The 23,795-nt window shown below is 43.8% G+C and overlaps 1 protein-coding gene and 1 long non-coding RNA gene across 2 annotated transcripts in view; one reads left to right on the forward strand and one right to left on the reverse strand.

The window, feature by feature from the left end:
• Dnah11 (dynein axonemal heavy chain 11) overlaps positions 1–23,795 on the forward strand; it is a 315,059-nt gene that overhangs the window by 254,134 nt on the left and 37,130 nt on the right. Inside the window, exons 67-72 of the mRNA XM_075947535.1 lie at positions 8,384–8,588; positions 11,871–12,035; positions 16,705–16,845; positions 18,814–18,984; positions 19,994–20,116; positions 22,878–23,071. Of these exons, the coding sequence (XP_075803650.1) occupies positions 8,384–8,588; positions 11,871–12,035; positions 16,705–16,845; positions 18,814–18,984; positions 19,994–20,116; positions 22,878–23,071 (999 nt within the window). The remainder of the gene's footprint in view (positions 1–8,383; positions 8,589–11,870; positions 12,036–16,704; positions 16,846–18,813; positions 18,985–19,993; positions 20,117–22,877; positions 23,072–23,795) is intronic.
• LOC142834703 (uncharacterized) lies at positions 18,594–23,668 on the reverse strand. The gene is made up of 3 exons (XR_012907667.1): positions 23,546–23,668; positions 19,906–20,108; positions 18,594–19,052 (listed from the first exon to the last, which is right to left on the reverse strand). It is a non-coding gene; the product is annotated as an uncharacterized LOC142834703 (long non-coding RNA).

Below are 23,795 nucleotides of genomic sequence, written 5' to 3' on the forward strand. Positions count from 1 at the left end.
GAAAAAAGAAAGAGAGAGAAGGAGGGAGGGAGGGAGGGAGGGAGGGAGGGAGGGAGGGAGGGAGAGAGGGAGGGAGGGAGGGAGGGAGAGAGAGAGAGACAGAGAGAGACAGAGACAGAGAAGAAAGGAAAAAAACACCACATTTATTTTTGTTTTAAACTTGTTTTGGAGAAGGAAAATAATTTGTATTCAAAACTCAGAATGGAGATGATTTGAGACCAATGATAAGGCTTGTAGATGAAGGGAGACTGGAATTCAGGACCAGAGAGCATGGTCTAGAATATTTTATGACATTTCCCATATTTCTTTTTTAAAGTTCCACGAAACATATTCTAAAATCTCTGTAGACAGATAAACATTGCGCACAAACTGGCAGAGCAAGGACACACTTAGAACTGACATTAAATGCTTCACATTAGATTTTACACTTTCAGTTGCAATATATTTTTATGCACTTATCCAGCACTTAAACCAGGAATCCATTACGGAATAAGACAAAAACAATTGGCCTTCCATCCTTTTCCAACACTGTGCCCACTATCTGAACTTTATTAATCATCTCCTCTTCCCCTGCCTCCCCAAGCCCAGTTCTTCTCAAATTTGTTATTTCTCCTTTTGTTGTTATTCTCTTTCAGTCTCTGTATCTATCACACATGCGTGTGCAAGCACACACACACACATGCACACACACACACTGCCTAATACAGAAATACAACCCGATGAGTCCATTTACTGCCGCTTGTAGTATATGATTTCAGGACTGTTGGATAAGCACTGGATAACAATTTTGAGGCTCATCCCTGGGGAAGTGATTTCTCCTACTCTTAGCATTCCCTAGCTGCCCGTAGTTCTCTGACTATGCGCGGGGGCCCTGTAGTTTCCATCTCTGTGTTAACATGTCTGTGGGTGTACTTCTTCAGGTCTTGTTGTTGAGCTATCATGAATCCTGTCATGTCTAGAAAATATAATCTCATAGCAGATTTCCTGGTTCTGTAGCCCTTAAATCCTTTCTGCCCCTCTTCTGTGATGTTCCCTGAACTTTAGTAACAGGAGTTGAGTTGGCTGTATTTGGGGTTCTGTGGTTTCTGTTGTGGTCTTCCTGGGCTACAGAGAAGCTTCTGTGGTGAATCACGGGAGCTACACTCCTCTGTGGAGAAAGACAAGTGAGTGAAAGAAGAAATAAAAGCAAGGAAGGACGTGACTGGTCCCAGGTGCCATAGACTAGAAGGTTTATTGCAGATAAAAGGGAGAGCAGAGCAGAGGCAGAGACGTCTGGGAGAGTCCAGAGTGGACATAGCCAGACTGAGCCAGGCCGTGGGAGGGGGGATGGGAGAGGCCAGGAAGGTAAAGGGTAGGTGAAAAGGCCAAAAGGCACTGGCATAGCAAAGTGGCTGGGTTGTATAAGAAAGGACAGCTGGGGGAGGGAGGCTCAGCCCCTGGGCTGGAGAAGTCTAGGGTAGGGAGTGAAGCATGCCATCCAGAAGGACCTTGTAGTAGATAGACTGGGGGATTCTGGGAGAGCCTGGAAGGCAGCATCCGCTCTGATATGTTAAATCTGCACCTCAGCCTTTGTCTGGGGTCTGGTACCTAACATCCAGTGTTTAGATTTCAGGTAGGAATATGTTTGTTTAGTAGAGTGGTGGCAGAAGTGGGTGGACAGGTTCTCCTCTCAGGTCCCTAAGCTCACTAACCCCAGGGAGTCGTTAGGGTTTTACGAGGCATGGCTTCCTTCCTCTTGAGTGTGCCTTAATCAGATCCATAGCCATTGCCTATTGCCAAGCTGTGAGGGCCACTACTAGACCTTTGGGGATTTCTTACCACACTGGAGGTCCTTGCTCTGAAAACTCCACATTTTAACCTCCATTTTGAGAATCTCACCTTGGTGATAATGGGTACTGTCTCTTGAAGGCCATAGACTCTGGCTTTTAGGAATCTCTGGTAATTGCCACTGTGTGTGCAAGGCTGTAAAAGAAATGCCATGAGGGGCTGGAGAGATAGCTCAGTGGTTAAGAGCACTGACTCCTTTTCCAGAAGACCCAGGTTCAATTCCCAGCACCCACATGACAGCTCACAACTGTCTGTACTTTCAGTTCCAGGAGACCTGACACCCATGGCAAAACATCAATGCACATAAAATTGAAAAAAAGAAAGAAATGCAATGAAAATCAGTCAGCAAGCACTGTGTGTGTGTTCTCGGTGTGTCCATCCCAGCACCACCACAAAGGGCTTCCACAGCTCAGTCCAGAACACTTTCCGGCTGGATTTTGAATGAACTTTGAAAGAATTCCTATATTTCCAGTATACCCACTCTTTATTCAAACCTGACTTATGAAAGCTGAATTTTTGGTAATACATATTTGCCAATGATTATCATTTCAGAATCATTAATCCCACTAAAGATCCTTTGTTTTTCCTGGAAGCCAGAGGCCTCTAACTTTTATGGAAATTATATGACTTATTTTTAAAGTGTATAACTTAAGTAATTCATACAATAAATGTATTTACTAGTAATTACAGATCCTAGACTAGGTTCGGGCACTTGAATAATTACATCCATTTTCTTTCACAAACAACAGAATTTCTAACTGCAGGTCTGCAGGCCATGTGCTCTGGGCCATGTTTGGTCTCAGGTCAGCCGTATCCTTCATGTCCTCTTATGATCACAGCTACGCAGGTTGACAGAGACAGTGCAGGCAGCCTCTGTGCAATGTGACACAGTGGAATAGATTTTACACTGATTGTCTAGAGACCAGGGTCCTAGTAGACCCAGCTCTGCCAGGCAACTGTGACCTTGGGCAAGTCATGGACTCTGGGTCCATAAAAAAGATCTGGAGGGGCCAAGCTTTCCCTAAAATTACCACTCCACCAGGTGAGCTGGACTGCCCTTGACTCACACGTCCTAGGCAATTAGACCACAGTGTCTGCCCTGGGAAGGATCATCTCATTTTAGTTCTGAGCTGTACTAATAAGCCTCTCACCTCCAAACCATCCGATCTTAGCCAGCAGGAAAGGGAGGGGAGCTAGCTCCTTGGGAGGGTGTAAAAATGCCCTCCACGAGCAACTAATGGTAGCACAGATTCAGGAGTTCAACCACATGAGTCTCAGTGCAACGCTGGGGTGGTGGGGACAGCAGAATACCCTGTTCTGCAGGACTTGGCTTTAAACAAAAATCCGCATTCTCTACTTCTGTGTCCCTTCCTCCAGCTCCAAGGAGCCTGGTGGCCTTGGGTACCAGGAAGTCATAGAATGCAAATGTTTGCTCTCCTGCTGCTCTGGTGGATGCTGTCTGGTTTTAGAGTCTTCAAATCAGAAGAGAGTGTTAACAGTCTGTTAATTTTCCCAGACAGGAGATTAGCCAAAAATTAACCTAGCAGCAATGATAAAACCCACTGTGTCATTATGCAATTTTTGCCTTTCATAGATCATAAACACCCAAATTGAGGGTAATTTACTGTCCCTGGGAAACCTAAAGCTACCAAATGATGCTTTTGAGCAAGGTGTAAAAACCAGCTTAAAGGCAGTTCTCTTCCGCAGCACAGCCCCGACCCTCCAGTGACTATTTCCTTTATAATTTATTATTTATTTTGTGTGTGTTTATTATTTAATATATTGTTACTTATTGTATGTGCCTTAATATGGAAGCTAGAATTTGATACTATTGTCTCCAATTGCTTGCCACTTTAATTTTTTTAAATTGAATGAGGGGTTTACCAATTCAGCTAGCTGGCTTGCCAGCAATCTGCAGGGCTCCTTCAGTTCCCTTCTCCCTGGGTGTTGTTCCTAATTTCGGACTGGCTTTCTTGTCTGCGGGGTTAAAGGGTAAAGATGTTACGCGGGAAAGGAGACACAGACACGTGGAGGTCCCACGTGGGTGCACTTTTAATGGGGGAGGGGTAACAGCGGGCAGGTACAGGTGTGCAGACACAACAGAAGAGGCGGGGAAAAAGGGAAAAGGGGGGGTCGTAGAGACCCTCGCCTTTTAACGAGGAATGCAAAGGCTTCTGGGAAATGTGTCCGTAATCCAGGGGAACGCTGGGAGCTGTAGTTCCGCAAAGGAACAACATTTCACCCTTTTGGTTTGATTAAAAAAATTGGGGGACCTTAAAGGGTAGGGAATGGGGGCGTAGCCCGGTCTCTCATGACTGCTTCCTGCTGGCTTTGGGCATTGGGGGATCCAGGGAGTGTCCAATTATTCTGGCGATGTCCCACTGGCGTTTGAGGTCGCTGGTGTCCTTGAGATCGCTGGTGTCTGGGGTGGCTGATTGTCCCGCTGGCGTTTGAAGTCTTGGCTGGCATCTGAGGTGGCTGATTGAAGAAATCTGCCTGGCTTTTTCTGAGTAGCCGGGTCATCATTAAGATGCTGGAAGGCAAAAGTTGCATTGGAGAGGAAAAAAAATTAAAGGGGAGAGAAGGTTAAAAGGGGGAATCTGGGGTGGGATTAGAAAGGAGATCCAGGATAGGGAAGTCTTAGGAGGTCTGGGGTTAAGAATGATAAAAAAATTAAATGATACTTATTCCGTTAATGATCCGCTTGTGTTTGATTTGTTTAGGTGGGTCGGGTTGGCATCCTGGAGCTTTAAAAAAGTGTCTTAAAAGAAATAGATTTTAACCGTATATTCCTTAACATTTCAGGGGCCACTGCTGCAGTCAGCGGCTGACCTGTTATGTCGAGGAGCTTTGTTGAGAATCTGCTTACCACCTGAGCCCTTGACTCCGTATTTGATGATGGTATCTGGTGTCCTTAAGCTTGGCAGCTTATCTCCTCGGCTGGCCGGGCGGGTGTGGTGATCACGTGGCAGTGGTTTTGGGTCTTGTCATTTCTCGCGTGGTACACCTTGAAAGCCACCTCCAGGATCCATGCCTGTGGGTTTAGGGGACCCTTCTCCAAACGTCTAAGCTGCCTTGATGTCTGAGTAGCATTGGTTGACGAAATGGGTCATCAGGAGCTGTCTGCCCTCCGTGGATTCTGGATCCATGTTTGTGAACTGTAACATAGCTTTAGTAAGGCGGTCAAGAAATGCAGAGGGATTTTCCTTAGTGTCCTGGAAAATTTCTGCAAGTTTAGAATAGTTAACTTGTTTGAGAGCAGCCTTCCGAAGCCCCACCATGGCCCGAGCTCCGGGAGGCACTGGGAAGCCCAGAGGCCGGGGCCCCAGGTATCGGGACTGAAAGGTTACCGAGTTGACAGTGGCACCAATTGTTGTTCCTAATTTCGGACTGGCTTTCTTGTCTGCGGGGTTAAAGGGTAAAGACGTTACGCAGGAAAGGAGACACAGACACGCGGAGGTCCCACATGGGTGCACTTTTAATGGGGGAGGGGTAACAGCGGGCAGGTACAGGTGTGCAGACACAACAGAAGAGGCGGGGAAAAAGGGAAAAGGGGGGGTTGTAGAGACCCTTGCCTTTTAACAAGGAATGCAAAGGCTTCTGGGAAATGTATCCATAATTCAGGGGAACGCTGGGAGCTGTAGTTCCGCAAAGGAACAACACCGGGTTGTCAGTACAGGCATACACCACCACAGCTATCTTTATGTGACTGCTGAGGATTGAACTTGGGTCCTCCTGTTTGCCTGGCGAGCACTTTGCTACCTGAACCATCTCCAGCCCTGTCTGTCAGACCCAGAAAAGCAGATACACACCCTGACTCTTAAGCTGTGTTTGCAAATGCCTCACGGTACCCATAGGTCCACAAGTGAGATCCAGAGCTAACCGAGAGTGCACTGCAGAGCCCTTGCTCTAAAGGAGACGTTTGACTAAATATTTAACCAGCTGGAAACTTCATTGTACCTTACCGTGCCTCCTGAGAAGTCTGTGCTTAATGCTGGCCTTTCTCCTGGACTGTCCTTGAAAGTCTGGAGAGGGGTTATTGGTGATAACCTCTAGTGATCAGAACCACTGGTCAGTGTTTTAGCAGAAATCATACTACCACACTATCTAATGGGATCCTCTAGAGAGGAAACAGGCCAGTAGCTGTCAAGGTGAACCCATAAGCAAAGAATGACTTTAGAGGTTTAAACAGTGAGTACATGCAACAGATGGAGGTCCACAGAGCTGACACCCTCAGATTCTTTTACAACAACATTGACCAGTTTCTGCTCTAGAGAGATTCTTCCTGAGGCCAAAACACTGTCTGCAGAAACAGACAGTCTTCTCTGCAGACAGTGTACAGAGTCAGGAATTGGGGTTGTAATACGGACATAATGAGCTATATTGGGGGGGATGTGAGCCCAGTACTGAGCCTTGAAATCTTTGTATGTGGCACACACACATGACGCACCTAGACCAAAGGGGCGGTCCTGTCCTCAGACTGCGTCTCCAGACTGCACTGAGCTCTTGTCTCCTCCTGCTTTATATTCCTCTCTCTGCCAGTCATACACCTTCCTGCCCTTCCTTCTGTCTTCACTTCCTTAGTGATTAAAGGCATGGGATTCTCATGTTCTGGGATTAAAGGTGTGACTCAACACCACCCGGTTCTGTTTCTCTTTGAGACTGAATCAATCTAGTGTAGCCCAGGGTGGCTTTGAACTCACAGAGATCTGTTTGCCTCTGTTTCCTGAGGCCTGGAATTAAAGGTGTGTGCCACCTCTGCACTGGCCTCTCATGGCTTAGTTCTGCACTCTGATTTGGTAACACAAACAAAATATCAGTTCACAGTTCCACAAAAGCTGTCTCTAAAGTGGATTGCTGGTGTCCCCGTCTCCAGCGTGGAGGCTTAACACTTGGCATGTTTTTACTGCAAACGGAAGATCACTTTTCAAAGGAAACAGAATTTGAATTGGATCACTAGTCTAATCAATCCTTGGGATTCTTAATTTATATCCAAATAATTAAAGCTTGAATGATGTAAGAAAATTATCATTTTTATCATCTTTATACATTAAAGCAAATTGTCTCAAAACTTCCTCCGAACAGTGGTAAGAGGAGGAGAGACCGTCTTGTTGCCATCCGCAAATGACAGTCATTCTGAGGCACAATTACAGAAAGACCAGGGCCCACAGCCCAGATGCGACCACATTATATCATTTTCAGCAGCTCTGCAGTATTTAAGTGTTGGAAACAGGTGCTAGATGTCGCAGGCTACCGTTTCTTTTGAGTGTGCTCGATTTCCAAAGTTAATAAACTGAGTACAGTACCCTTTCACCTGCAAGTAGGTGAGACGGGGGAGGGGGGTCATAGACCATCTGTCCTTACATTAGGAGCAACGTAGGCTTGCATGGGATTGAGCAGCATAACATTTTGGCAAAGAAAATGTTTTGCCAGTCAGTGTACATCACGCAGGTTCGTAGTTCCAGCCTGGGCCACTTAATGAAACTTGCTACAAAGTGAACAATCCAAAGAGGATTGAAAACACGATTCAGTGGTGGAGTGTCTGTCTACTGTACACGAAACTCGAAACTCGGGTTCAAGCACTTGTACCTCCAAAAATGACTGTTACAGACTTAATAGTGAAGAATCCAAATTTTCATTAATATTCAAGAGTAAATGAAAGTGAGGTGACTTGTCTTGTTGCTTGCTTTGGCCATGCTCCAAACTTCTCCCGAGCATCTCACTCCACACAGCTCAGTGGAATGTTGGGAAGCTGCTGTATCTATGGATTTAACTCCCTGATTGTCTGGCTGGCTGTCACATGAACTGAAGAACTCTGCATCCTGCTGATCCTCATAATGGGTTCCTAGCAGAAAAGATAACATAAACCAAGCCAAAAAAAACCTAAGCAAGCAAGGAAACACTCAAGCAAAATATGTATTTAATTAGCTTAGTTTTAGAAGCATAAGTAACTATTAATATATTGTTACTATATTTAATATGGTAATAATATGTTACTATAATAGGAAAGTAACTAATGTATTATTTAATAGTATAGCATGCATATTTTTGTATTTAGTATTTAATATTTTAGCAAATAAAATGTCCCACTCATTGCATAGTAATATAGTTCAGTGTGGGCACGGAGTTAATGTGTGTGCATAAATAAATAGACATATCAATACATGTATATTTTATTCTATCCTTTCAAGAACAGTGTTTTTTATGAGTTCATGTAGAAATGTTTTGAATATAATAGCACTCTATAGGAAAAATAATAATAATATCTGATATAAATTTATCCCAGAAGGTACAGAAAGCCACCATTTGCTGATTATCAGAGCAGCATTGTAAACTGAGTGGTAACGCTGCCTCTGGTTCACAAATGAAGAGATAAACAGAGGCCTAGTGGCATCTTCTGTTCTTCCTGGGTCTTAGGAAAACTGGGAGTAGCAGGGAATTCCCAGACCCAGCCTGCTGGCTCAGGAGTGTCACCAGAATCAAGACATGGAATGGCACCTTCCCACTGGCATGGTTCCCAGGGTTCTCCTGAGTGTCTGCGTTGTGGCCCCTGTAGGTACATCAGGATTGGTGACAAAGAATGTGAATTTAACAAGAACTTCCGTCTCATCCTGCACACCAAACTGGCAAACCCTCACTACAAGCCCGAACTACAAGCCCAGACGACCCTCCTCAATTTCACAGTCACAGAAGATGGTCTCGAAGCCCAGCTGCTGGCAGAGGTGGTCAGTATCGAGAGGCCAGATCTGGAGAGACTAAAGGTAAATAGTACTGCTTCATCCCCAGAACGTACTCATCCCTCCCTCTGCACGGACGACAGTGCCAGTGGCTGGGGTGCCAAGTGAGACTGTGTAGTTGGGGAAAGTAAAGACACATATGAAAAGAAAATATGAAATTCCTTCTTAGAAACGTCAGGAAATTAGAGCTGGGCCACATGTGGTGATGTGTGACAGGCTTGGGCCTGTCAAAGTTAGCTTCAGCTTTCGTCTTAACACAAACCTGTGGTATTTTCTTGATTGCTCACTGACGTATGAGGGTTCGGCCCACTGTGGACCAGCCCAAAAGGAATCTGTTGGGAAAAAACAGTGTTTTTCTTTTGCCAGTGGGCATCAGTTAAAGTTAGTACCTTGGGCTGGGCGGTGGTGGCGCACGCCTTTAATACCACCACTCGGGAGGCAGAGGCAGGGGATCTCTGGGAGTTCGAGGCCAGCCTGGGCTACAAGAGCTAGTTCCAGGACAGGTACCAAAGCTACAGAGAAACCTTTTCTCGAAAAAAAAAAAAGATAGTACCTTGGTTAGGGTTGGGACTGCGTATTCACTTTCCTCTCTCGATGCTGGGCTCCTGTTTGGGCCGTGTGCATGCTGCATCCCTCTTTCAGTGTGTGTGCGTGCTGCGTCCCTCTTTCAGGGTGTGTGTGCATGCTGCGTCCCTCTTTCCACGCGTGTGTGCAGGCTGCATCCCTCTTTCAGTGTGTGTGTGTGCATGCTGCATCCCTCTTTCCACGCGTGTGTGCAGGCTGCATCCCTCTTTCAGTGTGTGTGTGTGCATGCTGCATCCCTCTTTCTGTGTGTGTGTGTGTGTGTGTGTGTGTGTATGCTGCATCCCTCTTTCAGCGCATGTGTGCATGCTGCATCCCTCTTTCAGTGTGTGTGTGTGCATGCTGCATCCCTCTTTCAGCGCATGTGTGCATGCTGCATCCCTCTTTCAGCGTGTGTGCATGCTGCATCCCTCTTTCCACGCGTGTGTGAATGCTGCATCCCTCTTTCCACGCGTGTATGCATGCTGCATCCCTCTTTTGGTGCGAGTGTGCATGCTGCATCCCTCTTTCCATGCTTGTGTGCATTCTGCATCCCTCTTTCAGCGCGTGTGCATGCTGCATCCCTCTTTCAGCGCGTGTGTGCATGCTGCATCCCTCTGTCAGGGTGTGTGTGCATGCTGCATCCCTCTTTCAGCGTGTGTGTGCATGCTGCATCCCTCTTTCAGCGCATGTGTGCATGCTGCATCCCTCTTTCAGTGTGTGTGTGCATGCTGCATCCCTCTGTCAGGGTGTGTGTGCATGCTGCATCCCTCTGTCAGCACATGTTCATGCATCAGTCCTGCAGTGTCTGGACGACAGTTTCCCTGGAGTCAGCTCTAGTGCTCTGATCTTTCTGTTCCTCTTGCACACAGTTCCTTGATTGCTTTGAAGAGGACACCGTTGAGACTGGGTGTTCCAAAGGCTCTCCCTCTCTGCACATTGCCCACTTGGGAGTCACTGTTAGTTTCTGTCCACTGCAAGAAGCAGTGTCTCTGCTGGTGGCCGAACAAGGCTCTGATTCCTGCAGTTTTTGTCACCCTAAGATTTCAGTTCCAGTTTTACTTCAATTTGTATTTTGTTTATTGTTCTATTTCTTTGTTAAATTCTGCTTTCGTGCCTTGCATTGTTTTCATAGATTTCATTAAGGCGTTTATCCAAACCCTCTCTGAGGTCCCTGAGCATATTCATATTCCTGTTTTGAAGCCCTTTTATTGTGCTTGAGCTATATTGAATTTCTCAGGGCCTACTGTAATAAAGTTACTGGGTTCTGGCAGAAGCATATTGTCTTGGCCATTCTTGTTTGTGGTTTACGCAGGGATCTAGACCTGTGGAGTAATGATGTTTGAGGTGTTTCTTGGCATTGGTGTCTGATCTTGCCTTTGTTGGGTGTGCCCTGCTCTTTGGTTGATGTTGTCCTCTCTGGATCCTCAGTGAGTGTTGTGGCTGTGGGTGTCCTGGGTTGAGAGTGCTTCTGAGTCTGAGCCTAGTATGGCCACTGGTGTGGCCAGCAGAAAGTGTTTTGGTAGTGTGGCAGCTGGCAGAAAGCCATACCTGTTCTTATTCTGAGATTTGCATTGCTGTTTGAGACCGAACCTTTTGCCTGTAAGTGTACCCCGATTCTCTGGGTAGACAGTCTTGTCTATAGGGGACATTGGTGTGTTCACAATGATTTGCACTGTCTTTTGAGACCAAGCCTCTGGCCTGTCAGTGTACCTACAATTCTCCGGGTCGACACTCTTGCCTGTTGGTGATGTTGGCGTGTTTGCTTTGCGGCCATGGCTTCAGTCTCTTCCAGCATTCCTTTATTTTTTTCTGTTATGTCATATTTCCCCCAAACAAACAAACACTTCATTTCTTGGACTAAATATGCATCTTGCAGCTCTCTCAGCTTTGACCCACTCTCATTTGCTGGATTCGGTTGATACAGTTCTAAAGGATGTACATTCGGGAATGTTGTGGTTAAATCTCTGGGTGGCATTAATAGACTAAGCCCCTGTTGGCCATCAGGACTTCAAATCCTTTCTGTGTGAGAATGGAAATCTTCAAGTGGTCAGCTTTCCTCATTGCCCTTCTCCTAGGTTAACTTAGCTCTGGTAAAGTTCCCCCTGGTGGGATTTTGACAAGAAGGCTCTGAGCATATAGGACTTATCCAAAATGATTAGATACGTGCCCTTGAGTTTATCCCTGCCCAAGGCAACTGTGGCTTGTTCTTCAGTCTTTCCTGTGAGAATGTGGCCTGACTCCCATTGGGCAATCATCAGTGTGGCGGCATCCCGTGCCTGGGTGCCCAGGAAGGCTTTGATTCTCCTTGCAATGGTCAATTATAGTGCAACCATCTGATACTGCGTGTCTGCACTCGCCTGGATTGTTGTGACAGTAAGCTCAGAACCTGTTTTTGGTAAAAGTTGATTCCATGGCCTTTTCCTAATTGTAAGGTCTTCCTCACAATATGTCTTCCAAGCTGTTTAAATGTCAGAGCTCAAGCCAGAAATTTATATTATTTTCTTAAACAGAGGCTTCCTCGAGGTTCTTGATGTTAAATAAGTATCCACTCTTTAGACCTTGGATTCTAACCAAATGTTACCATACCATCTGAATTTTTAAAGACTTTTTCATGGCTGTGATCAGCATGGTTTTACCATTGTGTTTCTTATCATGTTTGTATGGGTCTCTGTGGCTCCCGTGATTACGGGAACTGTCCTGAGCAGGCAGACATTAATCCTCATTCCTAATATTTCCTATCAGCTGGTACTGACCAAGCAACAAAATGACTTTAAGATAGAGCTGACACGGCTTGAAAACGACCTTCTCCTGCGCCTCTCTGCTGCGGAGGGCAGCTTCCTGGATGACAGTGATCTGGTGGAGCGCCTGGAGACCACCAAGGCCACAGCGGCAGAGATAGAGCTCAAGGTAGGGGCAACAGAGAACTCCTGACAGGTTCGGTGCTCCGCTGGATGAGACGGATCTCAGCTGTCAACAAGAACCACAGCTCTCGACTCAACAGCAGTAAGAGATAGCTGGGGCCAAGTATGAGCGACCACGGCTTGGGAACAATACTGTGTTCCCAAATATTATAACCCAATGGGGCAACAGATCACGACACTTTTATAGTAACAGAGAAAAAAATTATAAATCAAGATGCTTACAATGTGTTATTAGAAGCATTAGGTGGATTGGGTTATAACAAAATAGGGATAGCTCTACTACAGGACTCATGCTACCTAGTGACATCGTTGGGTTTGGAGTTGGTAGAAGCAAATGACTTGCTAAGAATGATTTTAAAGGGTTTTGATAGTCACAAGGATGCTAGGTCAGATAAGGGTGTGTGGGCAATGAATGGCTTTCAAGAGACTAAAAATAACAAAATATAATTTGGCTCTGGTCTGCTACATTTTAACTCTCCCTAGTTAGGAACATCTATCATTGTAGAATCTTATTTATTGTTTTTTTTTATTATTTTTCATTGAGCTCTACATTTTTCCCTGCTCTCCTCCCTATTTCTCCCTCGCCTTCAACCCTCTACCATGGTCCCCATGGTCCTAATTTACTCAGGAGATCTTGTTTTTTTCTACTTCATACGTAGATTAGATCCATGTATGTCTCCCTTAGGATCCTCATTTTTGTCTAGATTCTCTGGGATTGTGATTTGTAGGCTGCTTTTCTTTGTTTAATGTTTAAAAACCACTTATGAATGAATATATTTGTCTTTCTGGGTCTGGGTTCCCTCACTCAATATGATGTTTTCTAGTTCCATCCATTTGTCTGCAAATTTCAAGATGTCGTTATTTTTTCTTCTGTGTAGTACTCCATTGTGTAAATGTACCACATTTTCATTATCCATTCTTCAGTCAAGAAGTATTTAGGTTGTTTCCAGGTTCTGATTATGACAAACAATGCTGCTATGAACATATTTGAATACATGTCCTTGTGGCACAATTGAGAATCCTTTAGATATATACCCCAAAGTGGTATTCCTGGGTCTTGAGGAAAGTTTTTTCCTAATTTTCTGATAAATCTCCACACTGACATTCAAAGGGGCTGTACCAGCTTGCTTTCCCACCAGAAATGAAGAAATGTTCCTTTACCCCACAACCTTTCCAGCATAAGTTGTCATCAGTGTTTTTGATCTTGGCCATTGGTGTAAGATGGAATCTCAGAGTTGTTTTGATTTGCATTTCTCTGATGACTAAGGATGTTGAACATTTCCTTAAGTGTCTTTCAGCCATTTTAGATTCCTCAGTTGAGAAGTCTTTGTTTAGGTCTGTACTGGATTTTTTTTTTACTGGATTATTTGTTCTTTTGATGACCAATTTCTTGAGTTCTTTGTATATTTTGGAGATCAGACCTCTGTCTGATGTGGGGTTGGTGAAGATCTTTTCCCATTCTATAAGCTGTTGTTTTGTCTTGTTGACCATGTCCTTTACTTTACAGAAGTTTTTCGGTTTCAGGAGGTACCATCTATCAATTGTTTCTCTCAGTGTCTGTGCTGTTAGGGCTATATTTGGAAAGTGGTCTCCTGTGCCAATGTGTTCAAGTGTACTTCCCATTTTCTCTTCTATAAGGTTCAGTGTGGCTGGCTTTATGTTGAGGTCTTTGATCCATTTGGACTTGAGTTTTTGCATGGTGATAGATGTGGATCTATTTTTATTGCTCTACATGTTGATATCCAGTTATGCCAGCACCATTTTTTAAATATGCTTTCTTTTTTCCATTTGATATTTTTTACTTCTTTGTCAAAAATCAGGTGTTTGTAGGTGTGTGGGTTAATATCTGGGTCTCCGATTTGGTTCCTTTGGTCCTCCTTTCTGTTTTTATGCCAATACCAGGCTGTTTTCAGTACTGTAGCTCTGAGGTAGAGTTTGAAGTCAGGGATTGTAATGCCTCCAGAAATTCTTTTTTTTTAAATATTTATTTATTATGTATACAATATTCTGTGTGTATGCCTGAAGGCCAGAAGAGGGCGCCAGACCTCTTTACAGATGGTTGTGAGCCACCATGTGGTTGCTGGGAATTGAACTCAGGACCTTTGGAAGAGCAGGCAATGCTCTTAACCACTGAGCCATCTCTCCAGCCCCCAGAAATTCTTTTATTGTACAGGATTGTTTTGGCTATCCTGGGTTTTTTGCTTATCCATATGAAGTTGAGTACCATTCTTTCAAGGTCTGTGAAGGATTTTGCTGGGCATTGCACTGAATCTGCAGATTGCTTTTGGTAAGATTGGCATTTTTACTATGTTAATTCTACTTACCCAAGAGCATGGGAGATCTTTCCACTTTCTGGTGTCTTCTTCAATTTCTTTCTTCAAAGATTTAAAGTTCTTATCATACAAGTCTTCTACTTGTTTGGTTAGAATTACTCTGAGATATTTTATGGCATTTGAGGCTATTGTGAAGGGTGATGTTTCTCTGATTTCTTTCTCAGCCTTTTTATCATCTGCATAAAGGAGGGTTACTAATTTTTTAAAGTTAATCTTGTATCCTGCTACATTACTGAAAGTGTTTATGAGTTGTAGAAGTTCCTTGTTAAAATTTTTTGAGTCGCTTAGGTAAACTATTGTATCATCAGCAAATTGTGAGAGTAATATTATACTGAAGTGTAAACCTAATAAACCTTTTCCTCCCCAACTTGCTTTTTGGTCATGGTATTTTGTCACAGCAACAGAAACCTTAATTAAGATATTGTGTAATGCAGGCCACTTAGCAAACAGCCATCAATTCCTAGACTCTTGGTATAAGATTAAGGATTGAAATGTTTCAATTTGCACTTCAAGTTCCACAGAGATCCAATCATTTTTCTTGGGTGACTAGTGTTGGAGTCTGCTCATTTATATGGCAGAAACTAGAGGAAAGGCAAGCTCAGCTTCAGCAAATAATAATCCCAGGGTGATGAGTTCTTAGAGAAATCTTTGGAGCTAAAGTCCATTGGCCTGTGATGGCAGGAATCAGGGCAGGGGATGGTGCCCTATGTTCAATGCATCATTTACCCTGGTAAAATGACATTTTTCCAAAAGCCGAGAAACCATTTGTCTTGAACAGCTTCCTGGTAACTGAGCAGCTCGGATCACAATGGGCCATGTGTGTTGTGTGCACTTTGGACTTTCACGAGGGGCCACTAGCTGTTACCACTATGTAATCTGGAAAGATGTGAACTGTTATCCGCTTTGTGAAGTGTTCTCCTTACTATGTAATCCACTAATTACCCAGCCAAGGCTGTGTTGCCACACATCCAATGTATGTGCCTTAAATTAGGCAAAGAAACAGAATCCCAAATTACTCCGTCCTTTTAAGTAAGTGGTTTCTAGGTGGCTCCTAAAATAGTAAGGATTAGGGCAATTAGGTAAATTAAGTCTTAGCTTTGAGGTTAACTTCTAATTGTCTCTTAAAATGTTGTTTCCTGTCTTCTGACTATATCACTATGAAGCCACACCCCCCTCTCTGCTCGGCGTTTCATTTCCTTTCATTCACAGACGTTATGAGTCAAGACCATAGAAGAGTTTAGGGGAAATACTGTATCACTTAAAGCTGTAGGGCCAGCAAGTGTTCTTAGAGAAAAAAGAAATAGGTTCTTGATTGTTTTTAGAAATGGGTATTTTTTGACCCTTCAATAAAAATAAATATATTAGTTGATATTTGTGTGTGTGTGTGTGTGTGTGTATCAGAAAAAGTGCCCATAGGCTAAGAAGTAAGAATAAATGGGCATATTTTATCATATGGAGCTGTGATGCTGCTGAAATTTGACAGCTGAGAGAGCCCTCATATAGAGGCTATTTAGGAAGTGTGGTTATTGCATGTGCTATCGACCTTGCGGTATCTGCAGACCTAATAAAATCATTGGCACTGAGTTGACCCAGCAGACTTTTAAGAGCCATCCCTGGGAGGTGATATAGCTGGGTTGTTAAGGCCTGAAAGAGAGACAGGAGGCAAAAAGGTGACATTACTCAGCAGCAGGTTCCACAGCCATGAACCATGAAGGTCATTTAAACCTATAGGTAGCTGCTAGAGCCACACCCCCTTCTCACTGGAATGCGATTCATGAGGAAAAGTCATCTAAAAGTAGAAAGTGAAGAATTGCTTTTAAAGTAATTAATTTTGGAGTATTCTGTACGTGTATGATACACAGACATAGACTGGGCTCCCATGTAGCACAGGGTATGGCGGTCAGAGGTCAGCCTTCCAAACCTCACATGAAATCCCAGCTCTAGCACAGGTCCTTGGCCTCCTGAGTGAGCGCTTTCACTGCTGGAGTCAGCTCACTGGCCTAGATTTAGTCATTTCCTCAAACCTCAAGTCCTTAGATGTCAGGCATGGCGTGGGCTTTACCAGTAGTTCTTTCTTCCTTTGCTTGTTTTGTTTTCTGAGTAGGGGTCTCACTCTCTACTGCAGGCTGTTCTTGAACACTTTATGATATTGCAGACCAGACTCAAACTTACAGCAGTGCTCCTGGCTCAGCTTCCCAAGTACTGGGATTACAAACAACATCATAACTTAGGGGTTCAAATATTCCTAAGAGTCCTTCCTTTATTGGAATTTGTTTAGAAAACACGAAGGTAAGTTACTGCTGTCATTTGATCCCACCACAGGTGATGCAAGCCAGGGAAAATGAAGGAAAAATCAACGAGACTCGGGAGTGCTACAGGCCAGTGGCAGCAAGAGCCTCTCTTCTATACTTTGTTATTAATGACCTTAGGAAGATCAACCCCATGTACCAGTTCTCTTTGAAGGTAATGTTGAACAGATAGAGGAAAATCCACAACGTGAGAAAGTCTGACTTTTCTTTTCCTGCTGGAAATTAGGGGTTTATTGTTCAGTGGTTCTGGTAGATAGGAAGAAGGAACGAGTCAGATTTTAAGCCACTATTACATATATCAGGTATCCTAAAACACTCTAAGAAAACATTTGTTTTCTCCTCATCAAAAAAGGTATTATTTTCAGATTTCAAACAGCCCCACAGCTCACATTTTGTGATGCTGAGAGCCAGAGCCCCAGCCTTTGCCTGTGTCCTGCGCAGGCCGGGTTCTGCCTGCCGTGCCGTTCTACTTTGGGAGGCCTTGCAGTCTTGCTGTCAGTTTTGGAACAAATACTCAATTATCATACACGAGGCTTGTCATTGAGTGCATGGGTTTGTTTTTAATAATAATAAAATAAAAAACCATGACAGGTGGGCAAAGGGCACATGGGACATTGAAAAATAATAGGATCTGGTGGGGAGGTTACCAGGGGAGCACGGTTTGAGTAAGAAGAGGGAAGGAGAATCTCCCATATATACCACAAAGTAAATCATTCTGTGCTTATCATCCTCATTGTGACCAGACATGAAATAAAATAATAAATACAAAGAGTTGTTTCAAAATAAAGAAACAATAATCATAAGACATACAAAAAGTAGTGGGTGGAATTAAATAACAGATAACCTGATAAAAACGTGCTAAAGACTTGAACAGACATGTCACTAAATGAGATGAAAATGATCAACAACCATATACAAAATGTTCCACATCTCTGATTGGGAGGACGCGAGTCAACATATAGTAGGGCTTACCTCTCCCAGGTTAGGATGACCACTACAGAAGGAAGAGTGGTGGAAATGTGGGGAAATTTTCATCTTTGCCTGTGCTGCCTGGAGATGTAGATCAGATCAGCATCCATGGGAAAGAGGATAGCATTTCCTCAGAAATGACAACTGGGAATGACAGTGTGAGCCAGCAGCAGTCCTAATTCTGACTATATATCTAAAACAACAGAAAGAACCTCTTGAAGACACAGCTCTAGATCCCTAGTCACAGCAGCAGGCCGGCAATGGAGACCATCCAAGTGTCTGTCCGCGCCTGAACAGTACCAGCATGGCCCATGCATGCAGTGGAACACCCGCTAACCCTAAAAGGAAGGAAATTTTGAAGCATGCTATGGAATGTTAAAGCCCGGAAACCATTACCCAGGTGGAAATAAACCAGGCGCAAAGATGCACACGGTGTGACTCCACTCTCATGAGATCCTAGAGTAGTCAGAGTGATGTGTGCAAACAGAGCGCCGGTCAGCAAGAACTGGGAGGGGTGAATGAACAGTTAGTAAATAGACTTAGTTTTGCAGGATTAAAATGTCTTCAAGTTGGTGGCATACCATAATACTGCTCTCTGCATTTAAAATAGTTACAGTAGTAGTTGTTTGTAGGAATTTTAACCATAATTTGAAAGTAAAAAATTGAAAAATATGAATGGAAGGAGAGAGAATCGTCTGGTTTAGTTGCTAAGAAGGAAAGGCAGATAGGTTTTATAAAATCATTTTAATAACAACCATGAACCAGGCATAATGACATACCTATAATCCTAGCACTTGAGAGGCAAAGGCAATAAATAGGATTGACGTAAGTTCAAAACCACTCTTGCTTACAAAGTGAGTTCCAGGCCAGCCAGGGTAAAAAACAGAAGATCATATCTTATCAATGCGTGCACACACACACTCACACACACACACGCACACACACACACACACACTCATCATGACATCAAACCTTGAACTAGCACTTTCTATATGGCACAAACTCAGACTGTTTTAGCAGCCCATGTAAGCCTCAGAGAAGTCCTCTCCTGTTCTCCCCCTCTCCCTATCGATAGAGTGTGCCCTGTGTATCTGAGGCTGGCTAGACAAGCAAGCATTACTTCAACCTCTGGTACTCACGTTAACTCTTCCAGGCTTTCAACACACTGTTCCACAGAGCCATTGAGCAGGCTGAGAAGGTGGAGGATACTCAGGATCGCATCAGCGTCCTGATAGAGAGCATCACCCACGCCACCTTCCTCCATGCCAGTCAGGCGCTGTTTGAGAAGGACAAGCTCACGTTTCTGGCCCAGATGACTTTTCAGGTGAGACCATCGCTTGAAGCTTCCCTGGAACCCCAGGCAGACACCTCTGTTTGTTGTGCATTTTCCTCCTGCCATAGGGAAACAGAAATACCCTTTCAGAAACTTTTGATGAGAAGGAACTTGAGCATGTAATGGCTTTTTTGCCTAGGGTGCTTTGGTTTGGGTGGGTGACTGACCACCATTGCCCTATGAAACATCAGTGAGATGTTCTTTCATCTTCTGGAACTTTCTAGGTCCTGCCAGAAATGTTCTCTGAGGTCAGGGTTATGAGTCCAGATTCAAGTTACTCACAGTCCTTTTAAGAAACTCACATGGGCTCATCCATGCTGTTGCTAACGACAAAAGTTCTACTTTAAGCTACATAATATTCCATTGTAGAAAGTTAGTGTTTTTCTAAACAAGTACATTTCAAAACTTATTAATACATGGAGTAGCAAAGTAATTAGTTTAATTTAACCATCCTACAATGTAACCTTGTATCAAAATATCACATTTTATTCCATAAATATTTATATATATATATATTTCATCAATTAAAAATATATTTTAAAAATTTTTTACCACAAGGAATAAGTAAAAAAGCTCTGCCCAAATCTCATGCTCCAATTTCTAGTGAGTCCTGTTTGTCGTTTCTTCCTTATTCTTACAGAAGACTTGGCTTAAACAAAGGAGTCAACGAGAAGGCAGGAAAATGACTGCAGGTTATGAAATCAGATGCTATTAGTTGCTGGGCCAGTGGGGTGGGGATGAGAGTACATTTCAGTTATGTTGTTTATTGCTGGAGGTGTTAGAACTGGAAAAAAAATGAACCCTTACAAGTATTTTCTATTGATTGCTGGTTTGGATTTTGAGATCATCTGCATAATCTAAGAGTCGCAATACAGTCTTCAAATACAGAACAGACCCTGCTAGAATTCTCACCCGTCATGTCTGGTTAATGGTGGCAGCTTCTTGCATTGTGATTATGATTGAAACCAATTCATCTTTCGCACATGTGTATTCTCTCAAGATTTTGTTGAGAAGGCGCGAGATCGACCCCCTGGAGCTGGACTTCCTGCTTCGGTTCCCAGTTGACCACACTTACTCAAGTCCTGTTGATTTTCTCACCGCTCAGTCATGGAGTGCTGTCAAGGTATGAGAGGAATTTGCTTGCTCGGTTCTTAAATGTTTTCTTTCAAACAATAGGTTTCTTTAATGTAGAAAAACAATTCATAAAAATGATGATATAGCGGGGGATGGAGAGATGGCTCAGCGGTTAAGAGGGCTGCTGCTCTTCCAGAGGACCAGGGTTCAATTCCCAGACCCCATGTGGCAGCTCACAACTGTCTGTAACTCCAGTTCTAGGGAATACGACACTTTCACACCAATGCACATAAAATAAAATTAAATAAATTATTTTATCCCTTACATTTTAGAACAAGCTATATATATTGTATCATTCAGTTGGTTATTTTCCTATCTAAAGATAAAAGAGCTTTTGGCGGATTATGGGAGGAAAAGTTAGTAGAAATTATGGGCAGTTGTCGTGACCTTTGATTTAAAAACAAAAATCAAAGGATAGAAAAGATCCTCCTTTAATTTAGCTAAATCTAGTTTCTTTGTTCTGCTTCTTTTTTTAACTATGGTTTTCTACCTTTTCACAATAGTTTTTGAAATAGCACAATATAGTAGTTTAGTGTTCTAGAATATTATTTTAAGGTGTGTTACTTTTATTTATGCTCTGGAGCATTTGTTTAATGATGCAAAGAGGTGTTTGATTAAATAAAATTTGCCTGTGGTCGGGAGGCCTGTGGTCAGCAACTAGCAGACTGGGAGTCGAAGGGAGGAGCCAGGTGGAGAAGGCGGGGAGGTGAGCTGCTTGCTATTCAGCCTCTCTGGGGAGTAGACTTCGACCTGGACCTTTGAATCTCGAGCTCCTTCAAGGGAGGGATTTAGATAAGCTCTCTTTGTAAGAGTACTGAGGGAACAGAATTTCCTCAGGCTGCAGCTCTGCTGGTAGCCTCAGAGTCGCAGTTGCTGACTAGGAAGGCCATAGTTCAAAGGCAGCAACAATGAAAAAGGAGGACAACAGTTTAGTCTTACTATAAAGTGGTTAAGCTAGGGTTGGAAAGCCAGTTCAATTGATAAAGGCACCCACTAATCCAGATGTGGTGGCAATGCATCTGTAACCCCTGCTTTGGGGAGGCAGAGACAGGAGGATCCCTGGAGCCTGCTGGCCAGCACATATAGCAGAGTTGGTAAGCTCCAGATTCACTGAGAAACACTGTCTCAAAAAATAAGCTTGACTAGCAGGCTGGTGGAGACACACACCTGTAATCCTAGCCCCCAAGAGGCAGAGGCAGGCAGACCTCTAAGTTCAAGGCCAGCCTATTCTACAGAGTGACAGCCAGGGCTGTACAGAGAAACAATGTCTTGAATTCCGCTCCCCCTTAATTATGATAATAATAGTAATAATGTACAGAGTAACTGAAGAAGACCCCCAACATCCACCTCTGGCTTCCACATGTGCATATACACACATGTGCACATGTGCCTGTGCATGCACAACAAATGTGCATACAACATATGTACATGCACATACACAAACAATGGTGTTTAACAAAGTTGAATTGATGACTTCCAACCCCAATCATTCTTACCTTTTTTAAAAAAATATATTTATTTATTTATTATGTATACAATATTGTGTCTGTGTGTATACCTGCAGGTCAGAAGAGGGCACCAGACCTCTTCATTACAGATGGTTGTGAGCCACCATGTGGTTGCTGGGAATTGAACTCAGGACCTTTGGAAGAGAAGGCAATGCCCTTAACTGCCGAGCCATCTCTCTAGCCCTCATCCTTACTTTTTTTGAAGTTGTTTTCTTTTTTGTTTTTTGAGATAGTTTCCCTGTGTGACTGTCCTAGAAGTCCTGGGGCTTTCTTTGTAAACTTGGCCTTGAACTCACAGAACTCCACCTGCCCCTGCCTCCCAAGTGCTGGGCTTAAAGGTGTGTGCCAGCAGGTGGCCTTACTCTACTTTTCTGCCAGATCATATTGCTAAGACTTCCTCATCTCTGGTTTCTGTTCTAAGAAGAAAACGCTCCCCTGCACTGAAAATAGCTTGTACCTTATTTTTATATATACTTAGATTCTTTCAGACTTTTCAAAAACATAGTGTATGTGTGTCTTAACCACCGAGCCATCAGTCCAGCCCGTAGACAGCAGCTTTAGAAATCTGTACTCTCAATTATCACTTTAGAATTATAGATCCATGGGCTGGAGAAATGGCTCAGTGGTTAAAGCACGCCCTGCTCTTCCTGAGGACCTGAGTTCAATTCCCACACCAACGTCAGGCAGCTCACAACTGCCTAGAACCCCAGCTCCAGGGACCTCACATCTGTAACCTTTCTGTGTACTTGCATTTATGTGCACATACCGCCATGTGCATAATTAAAACAATAAAAATAAATCCTAAAAAAGAATTATGGATTCAAAACGTGTCAGACTTCAGGGTCTCAACACAAAACAGGCGGCACTAACAGGTGGGTTATGAAGAAAATAAGAGAGAGTCAGCCAGGAAAAGGAAAGAAAACAAGTGCATTTGTTAGGATAGCTGAGAAGGGAGACAGAGGACAGAGCAGTTAGCAAAGGGACATACTTACAGACAGCGTGCTGAATTAGGAAAGAGCTGGCAAAGACAGTCCTGCATCTACCCTCAGCACAGACACACGCATCTGGCCCACCTCCTGCCAAAGCCTGACCAGACCCTGTCACCCAGCCTCAGCTCTAAGTTAGATGGGAAAGCATTCAAAAGATCTTCAGAGTAACGAGAGGGCTGCCGTCATTCTGTCTCGAGCTGTGAACTGTGTCCACGGCATCCCCTATTCCCTCATCTGCCATGTTACACTGCAGGCACTTGCCCTCATGGAAGAATTCCGAGGCCTAGACCGAGATGTGGAAGGATCTGCCAAGCAGTGGAGGAAATGGGTAGAATCAGAGTGTCCAGAAAAAGAAAAGTTACCACAAGAATGGAAGAAGAAAAGCTTAATACAGAAGCTGATTATTTTGAGAGCAGTGAGACCCGACAGGATGACGTATGCCCTGAGGTGAGCAATGGCCTTTTCAGCAACACAGATTGATACGGAAGGAACGTGGTCCTAGGAATGAGGAGGACCCTACTAAAATTTCAATTCTATCATCTCTATTACTGTTAAACACTGCTAAACATTGAACAGTGACCTAATCTATACACAGACTTGGTACACACTCCCAAAAAGCTGGATTCTGAAGTGAGTGTGAGGACTGAGGAAATGGTGGGGATATTCACGGAAGGTCTGGGTATTGGCAGAGTGGTGAGATCGGAGGCACACATGGTCCACTTCCGTCATTTCTCTTTACTAGCCATATTGGCTCTGAAGGCTTTGCGTGTCAAACAAGACTCTGTAACTTTACAGTAAGAGCACTTTAAAAGCAGAACCGCTGCCCACAGCGCAGTCTCAGTGGCCTTTTGTGTGCCCTCCTGACTTCCAAATGGTGATACCTGCTTAGTACACACCAGTCTTTTTTTAATTTGAACTCACCAACCAAAGCATTCCCAGCTGCATCCCGTGTGCTGTTTTCCTTCCACAGTATCCACGTGGAAGATCTTCATCTAGTTTGGCCAATTTTCCCCTTGCAGAGGCCTCTGTGGAAGCCTGCTGTAGAAGCTCACTCTGCTTAGCAGAACTTGCTTTCTGCTAGGTCTGATGCGGCTGGAAATAACCCTTGCTTAATTGCACTTCCCTGTTAGAAACACCCCAAAAAGCATTTGTATATTCATGAGAAGCCCAG

This window comes from Microtus pennsylvanicus, chromosome 14 (assembly GCF_037038515.1).
Source record: "Microtus pennsylvanicus isolate mMicPen1 chromosome 14, mMicPen1.hap1, whole genome shotgun sequence".
NCBI classification, from domain to species: Eukaryota; Metazoa; Chordata; class Mammalia; order Rodentia; family Cricetidae; genus Microtus; species Microtus pennsylvanicus.